General features: G+C 41.5%; 2 protein-coding genes across 2 annotated transcripts; both read right to left on the bottom strand.

Moving 5' to 3' along the window:
- Window positions 1-2022: 2022 nt before the first annotated feature.
- On the bottom strand, window positions 2023-5985 carry svopl (SVOP-like). Its single transcript, XM_055154119.1, has 16 exons — window positions 5843-5985; window positions 5172-5284; window positions 4990-5090; window positions 4816-4914; window positions 4657-4728; window positions 4446-4570; window positions 4189-4252; window positions 3956-4081; window positions 3756-3884; window positions 3608-3681; window positions 3301-3497; window positions 3106-3217; window positions 2667-2748; window positions 2509-2598; window positions 2199-2312; window positions 2023-2127 (listed from the first exon to the last, which is right to left on the bottom strand). The coding sequence occupies exons 2-16, from the start codon at window positions 5281-5283 to the stop codon at window positions 2023-2025; spliced, it is 1602 nt and encodes a 533-aa protein (XP_055010094.1). The 5' UTR covers window position 5284; window positions 5843-5985.
- A 1593-nt stretch (window positions 5986-7578) lies between these two features.
- On the bottom strand, window positions 7579-16829 carry si:dkeyp-27e10.3 (UPF0606 protein KIAA1549). Its single transcript, XM_055153788.1, is given in 20 exon segments — window positions 7579-9150; window positions 9282-9436; window positions 9519-9640; window positions 9716-9768; window positions 9845-10138; window positions 10251-10389; window positions 10474-10716; window positions 10792-10981; window positions 11212-11360; window positions 11445-11650; window positions 11723-11907; window positions 11990-12167; window positions 12538-12689; window positions 12803-12862; window positions 12936-13119; window positions 13206-13505; window positions 13627-13709; window positions 13786-14964; window positions 15920-16102; window positions 16788-16829. Coding segments are annotated over 19 exon segments (4197 nt in total). The 5' UTR covers window positions 16020-16102; window positions 16788-16829; the 3' UTR covers window positions 7579-8925.
- Window positions 16830-16840: the final 11 nt, after the last annotated feature.

Genomic DNA, 16840 nt, shown 5'->3' with positions numbered 1-16840 from the left:
TTGACCCCCTAAACACGTTCAAAAACTCACCAAACTTTGCCCAAAATTCAGAAGTGGCGAAAAATTCGATAAAATATAGGTTTCGTGCACGGGCATAAAAAAATGGCGACACAGCGCCACCTCGAAAAGTCAAAATACATTGCGCCTATGGGAGACGTCCCGAACTTTTGTCGTAGAGCCACGAAATTCGGTACACACATTCGTCATGTCAAGACAAACAAAAAATGTTATTATGGCCACGCCCCCTGACAAACCAGAAGGCGGCCATCTTGGATTGAAATTTGAGTCCGCATTTTCGCTGACGTTGCGTTTGAACGAACTCCTCTGAAGGCGCTTCACCCACAGGGCTGAAAATCACCGTACATCATCTAGACAAGTGGAACATCTAAAGTTAGCTGATTTTTTTTGATAACTGTCACGGTTTACGTGCGGCGAAGCCGCAAAATTTGGTCAAAAATTTTGCCTAATTTCAAGGTGACATTATTTGCTCCTGTTCGCACAGACTTAGTCCGATCGTGCTGAAATTTGAATCACTAATGTGTGATCTCAGTCTGAATATAATACACTATAAAACATATGAAAAGTGAACACTATAGCGCCCCCTACCATAGACATGAAATGTCAACATTGTCGGATCTGCACCAAATTTGGGAATTAAATTCTATGCATGATTACGAGCAAAAAATTATATTATGGACATGATACCATTTTCACTGTTGGCCAGCAGGGGCGCAAAGACTCAAAAATTTGGCACCTATGGGAGACGTCCCGGTCAACTTTGTCGTAGAGCCATGAAATTCGGTACACACATTCATCATGTGAAGACAAACAAAAAATGTTATTATGGCCACGCCCCCTGACAAACCAGAAGGCGGCCATCTTGGATTGAAATTTGAGTCCGCATTTTCGTTCACATTGCGTTTGAACGAACTCCTCTGAAGGCGCTTCACCCACAGGGCTGAAAATCACCGTACATCATCTAGACAAGTGGAACATCTAAAGTTAGCTGATTTTTTTTGATAACTGTCACGGTTTACGTGCGGCGAAGCCGCAAAATTTGGTCAAAATTTTTGCCTAATTTCAAGGTGACATTATTTGCTCCTGTTCGCACAGACTTAGTCCGATCGTGCTGAAATTTGAATCACTAATGTGTGATCTCAGTCTGAATATAATACACTATAAAACATATGAAAAGTGAACACTATAGCGCCCCCTACCATAGACATGAAACGTCAACATTGTCGGATCTGCACCAAATTTGGGAATTAAATTCTATGCATGATTACGAGCAAAAAAGTATATATTATGGACATGATAAAATTTTCACTGTTGGCCAGCAGGGGCGCAAAGACTCAACAATTTTGGCGTCTATGGGAGACGTCCCGGTCAACTTTGTCATAGAGCCATGAAATTCGGTACACACATTCATCATGTGAAGACAAACAAAAAATGTTATTATGGCCACGCCCCCTGACAAACCAGAAGGCGGCCATCTTGGATTGAAATTTCAGTCCGCATTTTCGTTCACATTGCGTTTGAACGAACTCCTCTGAAGGCGCTTCACCCACAGGGCTGAAAATCACCGTACATCATCTAGACAAGTGGAACATCTAAAGTTAGCTGATTTTTTTTGATAACTGTCACGGTTTACGTGCGGCGAAGCTGCAAAATTTGGTCAAAATTTTGGCGAATTTCAAGGTGACATTATTTGCTCCTGTTCGCACAGACTTAGTCCGATCGTGTTGAAATTTGAATCACTAATGTGTGATCTCAGTCTGAATATAATACACTATAAAACATATGAAAAAACACTATAGCGCCCCCTACCATAGACATGAAACATCAACATTGTCGGATCTGCACCAAATTTGGGAATTAAATTCTATTAATGACTAGAAGAAAAAACATATATTACTGACATGGGAATTTTTCAAGGTTGGCCAGTAGGGGGTGCAAAGAACATCTAAAGGCGTACTATGTCATTTTGCCATTTTGCAGGCACAGAGTTTGCGGACACGGCGTTTAGGGTATGGTGTTGGCGGGGCGCACCATTTGTGGGCGCGGTGTTTGCGGGCGCGGCGGGTGCGGCGGGCGCGGCGGGCGAGGGCCGTTCGACGCCGCTTGCGGCTTTAACGGTTTAACAGAAGGACTGAAATATAACATTGTTAAGACACACAAATGTCATATGATATATATACCAGCAGAGCTCGTCCTTTTGTTTCAATTGGCAGCAAAAAGTTGCCTAAACTACAGATGAGACAGGCGACAGCAAATGGAGTGAGGGCCATTATCACAGATTGGGACATCAACACCTACAAAGATGCAATTATGAAATTATAGGAAATCTGGCCCACATTATAGAGATATGTCTGGACAACAAGAAGATGGCAAAAGGAGAAATTCAATTTGTTAACTGGGCAACAGTTTATAGCTCATCCAAGCTGCTTCTTCAGTTCAGGTCACATTGCTGATGGAGAGGCGATGTAGGACATAAGGAGATGTACATACCTGTGCTATAAATGGTGCAATCATGCCCCCAATGCGACTGAATGATGTACAAAAACCCATGCCTATAGAGCGAGCCACTGTGGGATATACCTATAACCACAACAAAAATCTCAGGCACAGAGAAAAAATAAAAACGTGTCAACGAGACAAATGTATACCTCTGCAGTGTAGATATAAACTACATTGAAGTTCATTGACACCAAGGAACGGAGAAGGAAGAACAGCACTGTGAATCCAAACCTACACAAACACAATAAATCATTAAAGGGCCCATAATACGCTATTTCCCCATCTATATTATGTTGTTTCCTCAGCAAAAACCTACCTGAGGCTATGTTTTGTTTTATTCACACATGTTTAACACGCAAATCCTGAATATGAAGGCTGAGTTCTCTCCAACAGAAAATGTTTTTAAACTTCTTACACCTTCACTAAAAACATTTTATTGATTTCAGCCCTAGAATTGACAATCTCAGCTGAACTAAAGGCAAGAGGTAGCTGTTAATTTGAGATATAAACAGACTAATAATAAAGGATTACTCAAACATCTGTGAATGAAACAAAACACAACTCTGTATCAAGAACAAAGAGACTTACATGGTGGTGCAAATGTTGATCAACATAAAAAACACAGCCGCCAGCAGCTGTAAAACTGTCAAAGTCATCTTTCTTCCAAATAAGTTGAGAAGGCCAATGTTAAGCGGGACAACTAACAAGAAAAAAATTTACTTATTCAGTCAATTAAGGACACAGTGAAAAGAAGCACTAAATGCTTTCTGGATATGTACATACGTGCAACTTCTCCAAAAGAGCTGATAAGCAGTGTTTGGTAGTCACCGTACCCAAAAGGGATGCAGTAACACAATCCGTCCTCTTGGCGGTGTTTGACCTGGTGCTCATGGTCAGCATTTGTTACACACAACAAATTCTTCTCTAAGAGCTCTGAACTGCTCAGTACTGAACCATAATATGCAAAGGAAGCCACAAACCTGTTGGAAAACATGTACATCTTAGATTTACGTGTTTATGAATATAATAAATAGGCAAATAATAAACCAGTGTTAATGTTTTAATTTTTTCGTTGGATGACTGTTCTTACCAAGAGTACCAAAGCAGTAAAGATGTCCTCCTGAAAGTTGGACTGAGGAGATGCCTCCAGTTTCCTCTCTCTGTCTAAAATAATAAATATTATTTTATTGCACATTCTTTGTTTTGAATTCATAGTAGTTCAGCTCATAACTACATACTGAAGCAGGTTCCACTAACTGTCCTGGTGGGAGTGATGCTCTGTTCATCTTTGCGATTCTCTGCAGTGTTTTGAGAGCAGCTGGAATGTTTCCTGCAGAAACATGGTAGCGTGCAGACTCTGGAATAAACTAGAAAATCAGAGTTAGGCATTAAAGACAAACAGAAGCAGTAGGAGAAAGTCACACTTGATTTTTCCTACTTTAAACAGAAAAATGAGGATGATACTGGGTGCAACAGATATGCGAATCATCCATCTCCAGCCCAGTGTGGGGACCACGAGCATGCCCAGGACAATGATGAGCATCGAGCCTATCATCCAGAAGATCTGTCAACACAAGGCATGCTGGGAGTTTGAGTCAGCACAGAATGAAGCAGGCTTCAGTCAAGCTACACATATCATGCTGTACAAAGCTGCAATATATGTTTTCTTACAGTGGCCAGAGGGAGCAGGAACGCTCGATACTTGGCAGGAATGAACTCTGTCTTCAACACAAACCTAAAAACATACACAAGTTTTAGTACTTATGTGTGTACAATCCCTCAGGCATCCAGGTAGAATCCATGGCAAAACTGAATTTCTTCTTTTGCCTTTTAGTACTTATGTTGACAATAAATTGAACATTTGTTGACAACACTATCCTACTATTTTGATTATAATCAATATATAATTCAGTAATATGAAAGCTGACCCCTGAGATACTCCAGCGACTCCACAGCCCACCATACTGCGCAGGAAGATAAACCAGCTGTAAGTTGGTGCAAAGGATGTGAGGAGAGAGAAATATGCACTCCACATAAAACCTCCAAACACCACCTGACACATACACACACACAGTTTAACTTTTCAAAATGGAAACAACAGAGAAATGTGAAGCACTGGCCATCAAAAGAGTGTCTTACTGTCCAGCGTCCATATCTGTCAGCAAAGTACCCCCCAAGGACTCCACACAACATGAATCCTAGAAAGACCATCTGGCCAAACAAATATAAATATTCATTAATTCATTATGCAAATATGGATCTATAGTATTAAAGTAAAAATTTTCACTGTTTATGTACCGTTGAAACAAGTGCCACCTGCCAGTCCTCAAGGTGCCACTCACATCTTATCTCCGGGGACACTACAGCCAGCAACATAATCTCCATTGCTTCTACAATCTTAATGCAGATAAACAAGATATTAAGTACATGAAAAAAAAAATTATCTAAAAAATATGAAATAAATGTGTCTACATTTGAGGAGCCCATAATGACAAAGAGGAGGATATGAAAACGTCCAAATCCAATTGTCTCTACGGCGTCTTCCACAGTATAGGTTTGGTTTGTGCTGGAGGCTAAAGTAAAACAGAAGTATAACAATCATATACACAGTCATTGCACAAGCTATTGAGATTAAGATTTGACTTCTGCCTCACCCAAGTTTTTGTTACGTTTGTCTTGCTCATTGCTGGCTGGTGGTTTCTCGTGCAGTTCCAGGTCTTGGAGATGGATGGCGCTCACCAGCTGAGTTTTCATGCCTTCAGCCATTCTAAATAAAAAAGAGCTTAAAAGGTACGCACAGTTTTTAAAGGAACTTTCTGCTGACAGGGACTTCTCGTTAACAATAAGATAGGCTACTTCCCAAAAACAAATAGGCCTACAGTAGCTCACTGCAGTAGCCAATAAATCTTGATCTTATGAGTCTAACTGTTGTAGCACAACAAGTTTATTCTAAACTATGTTTTTATACCTGCCATTTTTACATTGGACAGAATAGTAAGCTAAATAACAATGTTTAACAGCCCAATGGACGGTAAAAGCCCAACTATTCAATCACAATTCACACCAGGCAATGCCGGTCCACAAAGACGCGCTAAAGTGGAGATACAAGTTTCATCTTGTCCAACAGGTTTTGTCTCAAGGTCTTATGGTCACTAAATCATTCACAACTTCTGTAAGAATGTTAGAACCATTTAATAGTAGCGAAGAGACTGCTGCTACACCATTTGCTAACACGTAGCTACAAATTAATTGTGTCAAGATACATTTTAGGATGACAGGGAAACAAATTTCTTTTAAAATCACAGCATTTTGTTAGGATACTTACGTGATTTGCTGAGATCACAAGATACACAGTCGAGACCTTTCTTTTCTCATACTGTCGTGAATAAAATGGCCTGAGTTCTTTTTTCCTGGAAGATGTTGTTGTTGACCTGTGCAGGTGTATCAGGAAGTGTCACCGTCACCGAGGACGCAGCCAAACAGCAGTAGGGCGGGGTCAGGGGAGGATAGTTTCACACGCGCTCGGGTTCATTGTGGGCTGTGGCCTGAATGAACACATTAAAAGAACCCCACTCAACCTTAACAACAAAAGTAAAACACATGGACTACTTTCAATGACTAGTCTGGGACTGAGAAATAGCATAAAATGGATTTGGACTAGGTTTCAAGGTTGACTTTAATTATTAATTAGCCTAGTCTATAACCAGATCCTAGCACGATATGGGGTAGAATAGCAATAGGCCTTGCTTTTTTACCTAGAATATAAATTAATATAAATTACCATTGTAAACCACTGTACATTTCGGATGATGCAACACAATTCCTTTTAATCTTGTTGATTCAATTTAACACTCCCCTCCCACGGGCAAAATTTTCCTTAAAATTTAGATATTGTACCCACAAAAGCAAGTACACAGTGGAGTGGTTTAATTTTAAAACACATTTCTTTAATCTTGTTTAGCACAATCTCTTGACTTAGACAATACAGAATGCAGCTCACACAGTTTGATTAGAACAGGTCCAGTCACATGACACCCTCAGCTCTGAATGGGTTCTCCTGGTGTTCCAACCAGGAGGAAGTTATTTTTCCTTTTAAATTATGTCAAAATAAAAGCTTTACAACAGAAGAAACTATTTTCAGGTATAAAGTGCAAAACAAGATGAAAACTCAAAGGCTTTGAAATTCAGAGCAATCTTTTGGATATATTTTAATGCTTGATTGCATGATTATCAAATAACAAAGTAATATCAAAGATTTGTTAAATCTTGTGTTGTACCTACGTGATTATTCTGTGTTCACTGTTCATACTTCATTAATCTCTGTAGCAAACAGTGTGCACACTTACATGCAAATTAAATGCATCCAATACATTTAAAATATTGAGAATAGCTGGTTTACTGGTTCAAACCAGAGACTGAAGAGCTTGGGATCTGGTATTTGTCTTCAACATTTGTAGTGTGATCAGACAGCAGGTAAACAAAAACATCATTGTACAAAATATTTTTTGAAAAAAACAAGTAAATGTTTGGTTAGCTAGGTAAAGTGATTGCAGAGCTAAACAGGAGGATAAGTTTCAGCAGGACAGTGGTATTTATTGTGAGATTAGCCAAGCTCAGACACACCTTGAGTTGTTGAATAGCACCATGTGAGTGTGTGGGAATCGGCAGGTCCTTTGGGTTAACTGACAGGGGCCAGGTCCCATTTGAAAATCTCCAACAGCTGGTGAATGATAAAGGATGTGTTGCCACTGCTGCTTTGCAGATCACTTAATCCATTCTGAGTCACAAAAGGTCTATATAATAATCTCTATTCAACACAATATTTAGACACCTTTTATGGTATTCATTTGTAATCATTTGAAAAAGCAAAAAAATATCAGTTTAATGGAGAATGAAAATCTCACTGTATTTTCTCCATGTGATGTGGTACACTTTTTAATTTTTTAAAATGTCTTGATCTTTTAGCAGCATGCTAGACATTAACTGGTACATCACAAATAGCTAAAGTTCAAACTAGTTGAACATGATAATAAGCAGATAAAAACATGATAAAAACTCTCCTGCTGCTCTCTTACACCACCTAGAGGAGACATAGGCCTTCATCAAACAGCACCAAGACAATTTCTGAATGATCTATTTATAGTAAAGAAGCAATAATGAGCAGTAATTAGTAATTTGGTCACATTTAAGGGCCACACCCTTACTTTCCTTTTGCATAAGGCTTAATATGGTAACTGGACATAAATAATAGATAATATTTCCTTTTAACTTTTCTACATTTTCTGACCAAACACCTTACCTATCTAATGCAATCTTAACTTGACAGACTCACTGTATAAGGTTGATGAAAAATAGCTTGGATTTTTTATGTAATGCATAACTCAATATGTCAAAGCAATGCAATAGCAGTATTTTTTGTTATTGGCACCAACGAATGAGCACACAAGCAAGCGGCTATCAAGCAATAACTTCGGCTCAAACACCACAGACAACTTAAATATTAGAGGAGTACAGCCATATAACAGTAGCTTGGTCTTTTTTGATCAAAATAAAAAATAAAATAATAACATAGACTTTCATAGACTCTACAAGCAATAAAAATAGGTTACATCTCAATACTTTGATAATTACATTAATATTGTGCTCATAGGGTTTCTATCAATTTACATTAATTACTATATAGATATTTTTTATAAATATTTTTAATAGATTTTTAGTCACCATGCCACAAGAACTCTATGCCACCTCCAGCTATCGACAGTGCAAATATCTTATGTATTAATGGGCAGAGACATTATCTCCTTGGCTGAGGTGAATGTGGAAGGCAATGCATGGTAATGAGAGGGCTGCAAAAGGCTGATGATAGCACCACAAAAAAGTAAAGTGGATAATATGTAGAGCACAAGGAAACCCGAAAAGCAGTGCACGCTTCAGCCCCAAACAACAGAAAACGGTATGACATTTGGTCTTTTGAGGACGTTTTGGATCAGTGATTCTCTTTCACACCAAAGCTTACATACACCCAGTTGGTAAATCTACTTGAGAAACACTGCTTCAGACAATTGTGTGAGTACGATGATGGATCATCAACTCCATTGGAAAAAGGATATATCCAGTTTAGACAAAAACAGAGGTATGATCCACTTTAGGAATTTAGGAGTGGCACGGCCTATCTTTGAGAATGGACAGCCCACTCCAGGAAGCACTTGGTGGAATCAGGAAACAGTGTTAAATGAGACATTGATATGAATAATGGGTGGCTCAATGAGACCCTGTAAATCACGGAGGTTTGTTTAGTCTTATTGGCACAGTCTTCAGAGTAAATTGAGATTTTCCAGCGGTGAAAATCCATCCTTTAGAAAGGTGAAAAATCAAAAACAGATTGAATATTTATTCCAAATTAGTTTCTTAGGGGTAGCTGGTTACTGCTGTCTGTTTCTGTGCCAAGCGACGCAGCTCCTCCCTGATCGCCTTTATAAGAGAGGCTGAGGTGTGTGCTGAGGGAGATGCATCGTCTGGGGGGTATTCAGGAGTTGGTGAAGTCAAAAGAAGAGGTGGAGCATGAGAGTCTCGCAACGATGAACTGGGCATCTGGAAAACGGATGAAGAAGAAAACTCAGGAAATGACAGCACCTATTAAAAAAAGAAAAAAAAAAATAACCATGTCAAGGATGTGGCAGCTATACACATATACAGTATAATTACAATTACAATATTTATTAATACATCCTTTTATATATGTATATTTACTTTAAAATACTCACACTTTCTCGACTTGCTCCCGGTCTGGACAAGTCCTGGTCTGAGTGCTGTTGGTTCCAACTAGAGCCAGTGGGGCCTGACATACTGCGTCCAACCCCTGGATAAGCACCAATCTGACTGGAAATGCCCACTTGTGTCAGGTGATGGAGCTGTGCACCTAAGGAGACAAAAAGTTTTAAAGATCTTGAATAATTGTTAATTAAAAATGTGATCAATGTTTTGTAACATTGCTTGATTACCTGTACTGCCCCCTACAGGTCGTGGTCTGGAGGAGGAGGGGGGGTCATCATATTGTCCCCTACTCAAATAGACTTCAGGGAGTTGGTCTCCACTTGAAACATACCCTGAGCTCAGACCTTGCCTGTATTGCATACACAGGAGATATTATGAATATAACATGCATACACAACTGAAGTTTGTACATGCTGACACTGACCTCTGCAGCAGACCCTGGACTGAAGTTGGTGACATCCCCAGCTCTGCATATCTCTGTAAGAGACAAGGACAAAACCATCAACTTTCATAATGTCATACCACACAATGGTTGTCCTGCTACAGGACTCACTGCTGAGAAAGGGCTGTGAGTGGGGGCGGCTGGGTAGGAGCCCCACTGCCTGCCTGGTCGGCGGGCCTGGCAGGAGGGGCTAGGTAAAGCAGGGCTTATCCCGCTTACCCCGGCACTACCCTGCGATGATGGAGACACCAAGGCAAAGGCATCATCAAGAAGAGAGTGCATCTGCTGCCGGGCCTCTTCAATAGAAGGCTGAGGAGGCATGTAGGGGGGCGGCGGAGGGGCAGTATCAAACACCTCATCAGTGGGAGAGGGACTGCCATGGTCCGGGGGTATATCTGGGTCTGACTGCAAAAGTTAGGACACAATTTCAAGTACAAAACAGAAATTGTAGAAATGAATGAATGAAAGAGCTAGCAATATATCTATCTATCTATATTTATTTATTTATATTTTTTACCATGTACGCCACATTGTTCAATCCTGGGTATTTTCTGTAAGTTGCACTGCCATGATCCATGAGCAATCTGTCTCTGTCTGTGTCAGGAAGACTTCCAGGACCTTGTTGAGGGTGACGACCCCGAGGAGAACGTCTCCCTCTGTTATAAAACAAAACAAAAAAAAGCATTTTATTTAGTTGATGACCTATTATTTATGGGGGAAAAGTATAGAAAAAGTCTAACCTTTTCTTCGAGTCAGTGGGTGTTGGGGGTGATGGGGTATCAGTCTGTAGGATGCAGTCCATGTGATCATGAGCTGAGCTGTACAGGCGTTGAGCTGCCTCACTCTGCACTGGACCATCACCAAATGCATCCATGATGTCGTCCATGGAAGGGAACTCACACTGACCTCTTCTCTTAGCTCGCTGCCTCAGCTTGTTCCTATGATGCTCTATCTCTGACTTGTGCCTCAGTGCCACCTGCATGAGACCAAGCAGTTAACAGTTAACTTTGATACACACCCCATGCTTGTAATGTCAGATGAAAGGCTACATCTTCTTGCTGACCTTTTCTGCATGAGTGGGACTTTGTGGTGGAGGTGTGTGCTGGGATGAGGGGCTTGGCCGTGGCTGCATGGCAATTAACTGCACCTTGTTGGCTGGGCGACGTGCGCAGTCAGAGGAACCTTTTGACACACGGTCAACATGGTCAAAGATGGATGAGGAGGAGAGCAGCTCATCTGGACCACTGCCTGATGTAGCAACTGGAAAACAGTTTACAAGAATAGCATATTAATTAAATAATATATTAAATAACTAATAAAAAAAAAAGTATCTGTGCTCAATGTGACACATTTTTTGAGCAATAAAAATAAGCATACCCATTTTATTTCTTCCTTTAGTGATTGCATAAAAAAGGAAATCTTGTTAGCTCACAATGTTGGCATTTGAATTAAAAACAAAACAAAACAAAACAAAAAACATAGCACAATCATGTTTTTCTAACCATTTTTGGGCTTCCTTTGCTGTTTGCCTTCAACAGGAGTTGCTACAGGACGAGTACTCTCCTCTGCTGACTCTCTCCCACTAGACTGATCACTGCCAAGTGAGTCACCATCTGATGGGCTCATTCTAATACAAATTAGAACATATTTGCATAATTAATAAAATTATTATTTCTTGTGATGTAATTTCACACAGGTTTGAAGCACTGACCTGCCCCTGCGTCGGCTGGATCTTACAGCTTTAGTGGATGACCCTTTTGATTTTGGAGTATTGAGATCTCCCCCGTCTGAAGGGGTGGCCTCCTTGACGGGGGCAGGGAGAGGTCCAGGCTCCTGAATCACCATGATGTCATCTTTACTGTGCTGGCCAAGATGTAGTTTGGCAAAATCGAAACCTTTCACACTGGGGGCCTGAAGCTAAAAGCACACAGGGTGTCAGACTGTTACTATGACTGAGGTAGGGGAATACGGCTGTGACTGACATCTAACCTTTTGCCTCTGTTGAATGGTGTTGATAGCATCTGGCTGAAACTCCAGCTTATCTGAACCACACAGTTTCCAGTACAAAATGATGATGATGAATATTGCCAACAGGACAGGGACCACCACACCAACAATGAGCCAGATGCTACTGGTCTGAGTCTCTGCAGGTGGCAGTGTCAGCGTCTCCACAGCTGAACACACAGAGGCAGAAGAAGTGACTGGTACCGATACAATACAAACATATAAACAGAAATAGAGTCCTAAGTGCCTCACATTGAGCCAAAGGCCTCTGAACTCGATGTCCAAGTACGATAGCTGCTCTCTGCAGATCCAAGCGGTTCAGAGCGGCAGCAGTGACCTTGGCAGGTATACGCTCACCACCAGGGCCCTCTACAAAATACAAGATCTCCAGAGGGCGCTCTGCCCCGGAAAGCTTTGCCACCCGCACCACCTGAGATAGAGCACCAGATTTAGCATTTATGGTAAAACATAATTCTAAGTAGTAATAAAATTTCATCTTAAGGACAAAGCAAATTGTAAATACAAATTCTGAACAAAATAGTTAAAAGTTTCCAAAAGTTTCAACAACATCTGCATTCCAAAAGCATTTTGTTAAAAGATGTACACAGATAGTATAGTCAAAGCCGATTTAGTAGCATTTGATTAGTCTAGGTCTGAGTTTGCAGGACAATTTAGGATAATTTGAAAATAGTTTTCACTGTTGAACAACTGGCTTGTCCATGACTGGATTGCCACACTAGTATTTTGTATATAAATCTCTGGCAGTACAACAGTTCTTGTTACCAATGAGTTTGAATTACTTGAAGACTGTTGTTGCCAACTGCTGTAGCTCTCTTCCAGCGTCTTCTGCTGACTCCAATCAGACCTTCTTCCAACAGAAGAGCCAGACGTCTCTCCAATCGAGCTTTAAAACTTCTCTCAGCAACTTGCTGGTCCTGAACACCCAACAAGACTAAAACCACCACAAAACAGAACACATCTTTCATAGTAAACTGGTTGTTCCGCTGGTTTCCTAAATCAGTGATGACTATTGAGATTTTTATTATTGCAATAGATAAACTTTACCTGTGCGAACCCATGTGGAGCGCAGATGATGAGATATGTTGAGCTCTGGGTAATGAAAGGCTGCAAATGACAACAAAGTGTAAGGCATTAATTTACCCCTACAGCCAACCATGTGCAGACTTCATTTTCTTACGCTCTGCAATCTGTAGAGCAGGATATCCAACATAGAAGCTGAATTCAACATGGCTGAGCTTCCTCAGGTGTTCGCTGACCTCTGACCCAGTCAAGTAGCCCCGCCCATCTTTTACTGCAAAAGTAACGTCCACAGGAGCCTTCTGTTGCTTCTCTCTTGTCAAGCCATAGGTGATGTTTAACAACTAACAAAAAACAAAAACAACAACTTTATTACATTGCTAAAATGGTCAGTGGTGCTAATTCTACAATGATAAAGATAGAGTATGACCTGAACACTAATATTGCTGTTTTCATGAGCACGTCTCCGACTCTCAGCATAGGCTATAAGCAAGCCCTTTTCAACTCGCTCACTGAAATTACATACTCTCACATCGATGTGTGATGGCACAAACTGCAGAATGGTGTGGATCTGATATACAAGGTCTGGTACAGTATAGAGAGGTGAGACTGTGGGGATTGGGCCAAAAGTGCGTCCTGTTTGTCGGAGGGCATTGATGACAGACATAGCAGTATAGATCAAGGGTCCAGAGACGACACGGAAAGCAAAACTTGATGGAGTTCTCAGAAACTGTTAAGAGAGAAGATGGAAATCAGCTAAATGATTTAAATCACTTGCATGTCCCAGAGATGTTTCCTAAAATTAAATAAATATTATTTAGTGTTGTTATAGTGAGTTATAGGATAATTACCTGTAGTTCAACTGAGCGGTTGAATTCCCTCTTTAGCAGCTCTCTGACGGGACTGAAACTTGCTGAAGAACCTTTAGAGCTTACTGCACACAAACATCAAAATAATATCACAAGATTTGCATCTGTAGAGTTGTATGGGTTATAAACAAATGTGTTTACCTATTCTGACAAGGTACATCTCTGGCTTGGTGACATTACACAGATAATGTCTTGTGGGGGGGCTAATGCGGGGTGTGGTGACTGGTGGGGCCCTGGTTAGGTTAATCACTGTAATTTGGGTGGTCTTTGCAATTACTTTAGTTGTTGTGGCAAGAGTAGTCTTGGTGGTAGAGGCAAGGGTTGTAGTTGTAGGTTTTTCTGTGATTATTGGAGGCCTTTCTGGCTTTTCAGGATGGGAAGGTGGGCTTTCAGGGGGAGCCATTCGCCCTGTAGTGTTTGATGGTGGAGGGAGTGAGGGTTTTCCCAATATGGGAGTAAAATCTTTAGGCTTAGGTGGGGGAGTAGGTTTGGTGGGAGGCTTGAATTTGCTTGTAACTGTTGGTGAGAGGAGGAGAGGAGGTGTGGGTCTGCTGACCTCAGGGCTCAAAGATGAGCTGGGTGGAGTGGGGAGAAGGTGTGATGGAGGCTGTGTAGCTGTGGGAGATATAGATGGTTTTGTTACAGTGCGTTCTCTTTCCCATTCCTGCTCTCGCTCCCTCTCTCGGGCAAGCAGGTTGGTGTAATACTCCAAACTGTTCATATCAGGGAGCAACAGCTCAGTGGGCTCCAGAGGCATCATGTCTTCTGGATCATAGTCCTCATCCCAGGTGGGGAACAGGTCAGGCTGGATGGGCCTCGCATGGAGTCCTATGATGGGAGTAGAAAGGGATGGCGATAAGCGAGAGACAAGGGGCAATGTGGGCCTGCTGGGGAATGCCGTGTTGTAGGAGACCCAGTGATCACCGTCATCATCATCATCATCATAAGGCTGACTGGGCAGGGGAGTGGCCAGGGCCAGCTCATCCCCATCAGGCACCATGAAGGACAGAGTTTCAACATAATCTCCTGAGCCCCAGGTCTCCTCCAGTGAGGGACCCTGCTCAAGTGATGGGTGGGGAGAGGTTATGGTGGGCTGGCTGTGGGGTGGCAGCGGTGGGGGTAGGCTAGGAGACAGCAGGTCTGGAGGTCTGAGCAGGAGATGGATGCCTTGTGCGCCAGTCTCTGAGTCTTCAGCCGAACTTGTGCTGCCCATGCTACCATAGTACCCATGGTCAGTGATAGGACTAGCAGACTGTTGTCTCAGAGGCAGTGAGGAAGATGGAGATGAGGACTCTGCTGTCCTATTCGTGTTGCGTCTATCTAAAAATCACACATACAAATACTGCAATTAGCTTCTGTGCCCATATTTAAATTGCCTGAAGATTAATATATGCACAGGGTCTGCTATTATTACTATCACTAAACAACAGAGTAAGATAAAAAAAAAATTAAAGCTTATAAGTTAGACGACTCATTTCACTAAATATTTAAATAAAGTTAATAAAGGTCTTACCTAGTTTCCCCTAAATTTTAACCATTTTGAAGAAGTTTCTCATTTTACTCCCTGGTTGGACATGGGCAGCAGATGTATCATGCAAATGGAGGTAATTCCATAACTACATCATCAATGGTGGCATGGTCATTGGTGTAAAACTATTATTTATATTTACCAGAAGTATTTTTAACCAGTAATATTAGTATATAAAGTATATAAAGAAAGACATGTAAACATGCCGTGTGCACTTTGAACTATATATGGGACATATTGCAACTGCAATATAGGTTTAAAAAGACAAATAAGAATGATAATTCAAAATTAAAACATTTTTTGGTTTGCTTGCTTGGAGTCTCAGACTTGACTGAGCCTCTTTCATCCTGTACCAACTCTGTTGCCATAGTGACGCAGTACTGTGCAACAGCATCACGTGCTACGTGACGCTTCATTGGTATTCTGGAGACGACGCCCTCAGATCACAGATACAGAAGGGGAAAGATAGATCAAGATAAAGATAATTCAACTGCCACTCTCTTAAAATGGTTATCATGCTTGTTCATAAAATTTTGTGATTTCAGCTGCTTCTGATGGTGGTCAGATACAATTTCAATTATCTTGTTGGTGTAATATCAGCAGTTAGGTGAAGGCTCAGGTTGTAAACGTGCTGTATGTTGAGAGAAGGTGGTGACTGTGACTCAGTGTCAGTGGGAGGACTAAATGAAAAGTGAAGGTTTCATCGTGACGTTATTTCATGACACATAGTACCACAGTGTGATTTACCTTGTAAAGATATGTCTGCTGACAGCGTGTGGACCACCAGGCCCATGAGCAGCAGTCGTGTGGGGAGTGTTTGCCTGAAGACCATGGCTCCAAGGTCCATCAGGGTACCACTCAGGTGTTGGGGTCCATGTCCTCAAGGGGCCAAGACCACTACACTGTGCCATTAGGGCAGATCAAGGGGCTCTATAAGTGGGACACAAATGTAAGTTGTAGAATGGTTTATCTTAATCACACTGCATTTAAGCAATATGTGGGCTAAACACATTAGAGCCATTTGCTGCAGAAAACATTTTCTAAAATAAACTATATTAGTTATATTATTATTATACTATTGTGTTATAATAAGTCTATCACGTTCCCACACCAAAAAGAACAGTCCCATTACATCTTATATTTCCTGCTGTCTTCAATGTCTTGGGTGCTCTATCAAGTCCACCTGGCATGCATCGATCATGCTCCAGTGAAATTAGCTCCTCCACAGGCCCAAAGCAACCTGTCTTCCCCGGTTCTGTTACCTTCTTGAATGACCCCATTACCGAATCAAGCGGGTAATTAAGATGCTCTCGGGCTCACCCATGACCAGGCCACATGCATTCACTATTTTGCATTGCCATGTCGTCGAGTCCAGCCAATCCACTGTTGTACATCAGCACTAACAGAAAAATCTCAACGGAAAGGATACTCGAGCCGCCTCCCTCTCTGGCTCCGCACAAGCCAGCAAGCCTCCGCTACAACGACACCAGCATCAGCACTGTCAGCCAGAGCTCACACGCAAAACCAACGATTTAAAGACCAGTACTGTCATATATGCAGCCATCGCCTCGTCTTCTTATTGCGACCAGATATAATAACTCAAAGGAGACCATACCTGCCAATGCCATCCTGAAGATGCGGTTAAGGCGCGTCACGCCTCTCACTGGG

The sequence above is a fragment of the Boleophthalmus pectinirostris genome, unplaced genomic scaffold (genome assembly GCF_026225935.1).
Source record: "Boleophthalmus pectinirostris isolate CB_2022bp ecotype Guang Dong unplaced genomic scaffold, ASM2622593v1 HiC_scaffold_18, whole genome shotgun sequence".
In the NCBI taxonomy this organism is placed as follows: Eukaryota; Metazoa; Chordata; class Actinopteri; order Gobiiformes; family Gobiidae; genus Boleophthalmus; species Boleophthalmus pectinirostris.
The sequence above is the reverse complement of the archived record's forward strand: the minus strand, read 5'-3'. Positions and strand labels throughout refer to the sequence as shown.

Bases quoted from the DNA above. Each gene is read 5' to 3' on its own strand.
- svopl (XM_055154119.1), bottom strand. From the start codon at position 5,283: ATGGCTGAAGGCATGAAAACTCAGCTGGTGAGCGCCATCCATCTCCAA. The intron at 4,729-4,815 runs GTACATAAACAG...TTGTTTGGCCAG, and splicing joins AGGTGGCACTTGTTTCAACG to ATGGTCTTTCTAGGATTCAT. The intron at 3,498-3,607 runs GTAAGAACAGTC...GTTTTCCAACAG, and splicing joins TTACTGCTTTGGTACTCTTG to GTTTGTGGCTTCCTTTGCAT.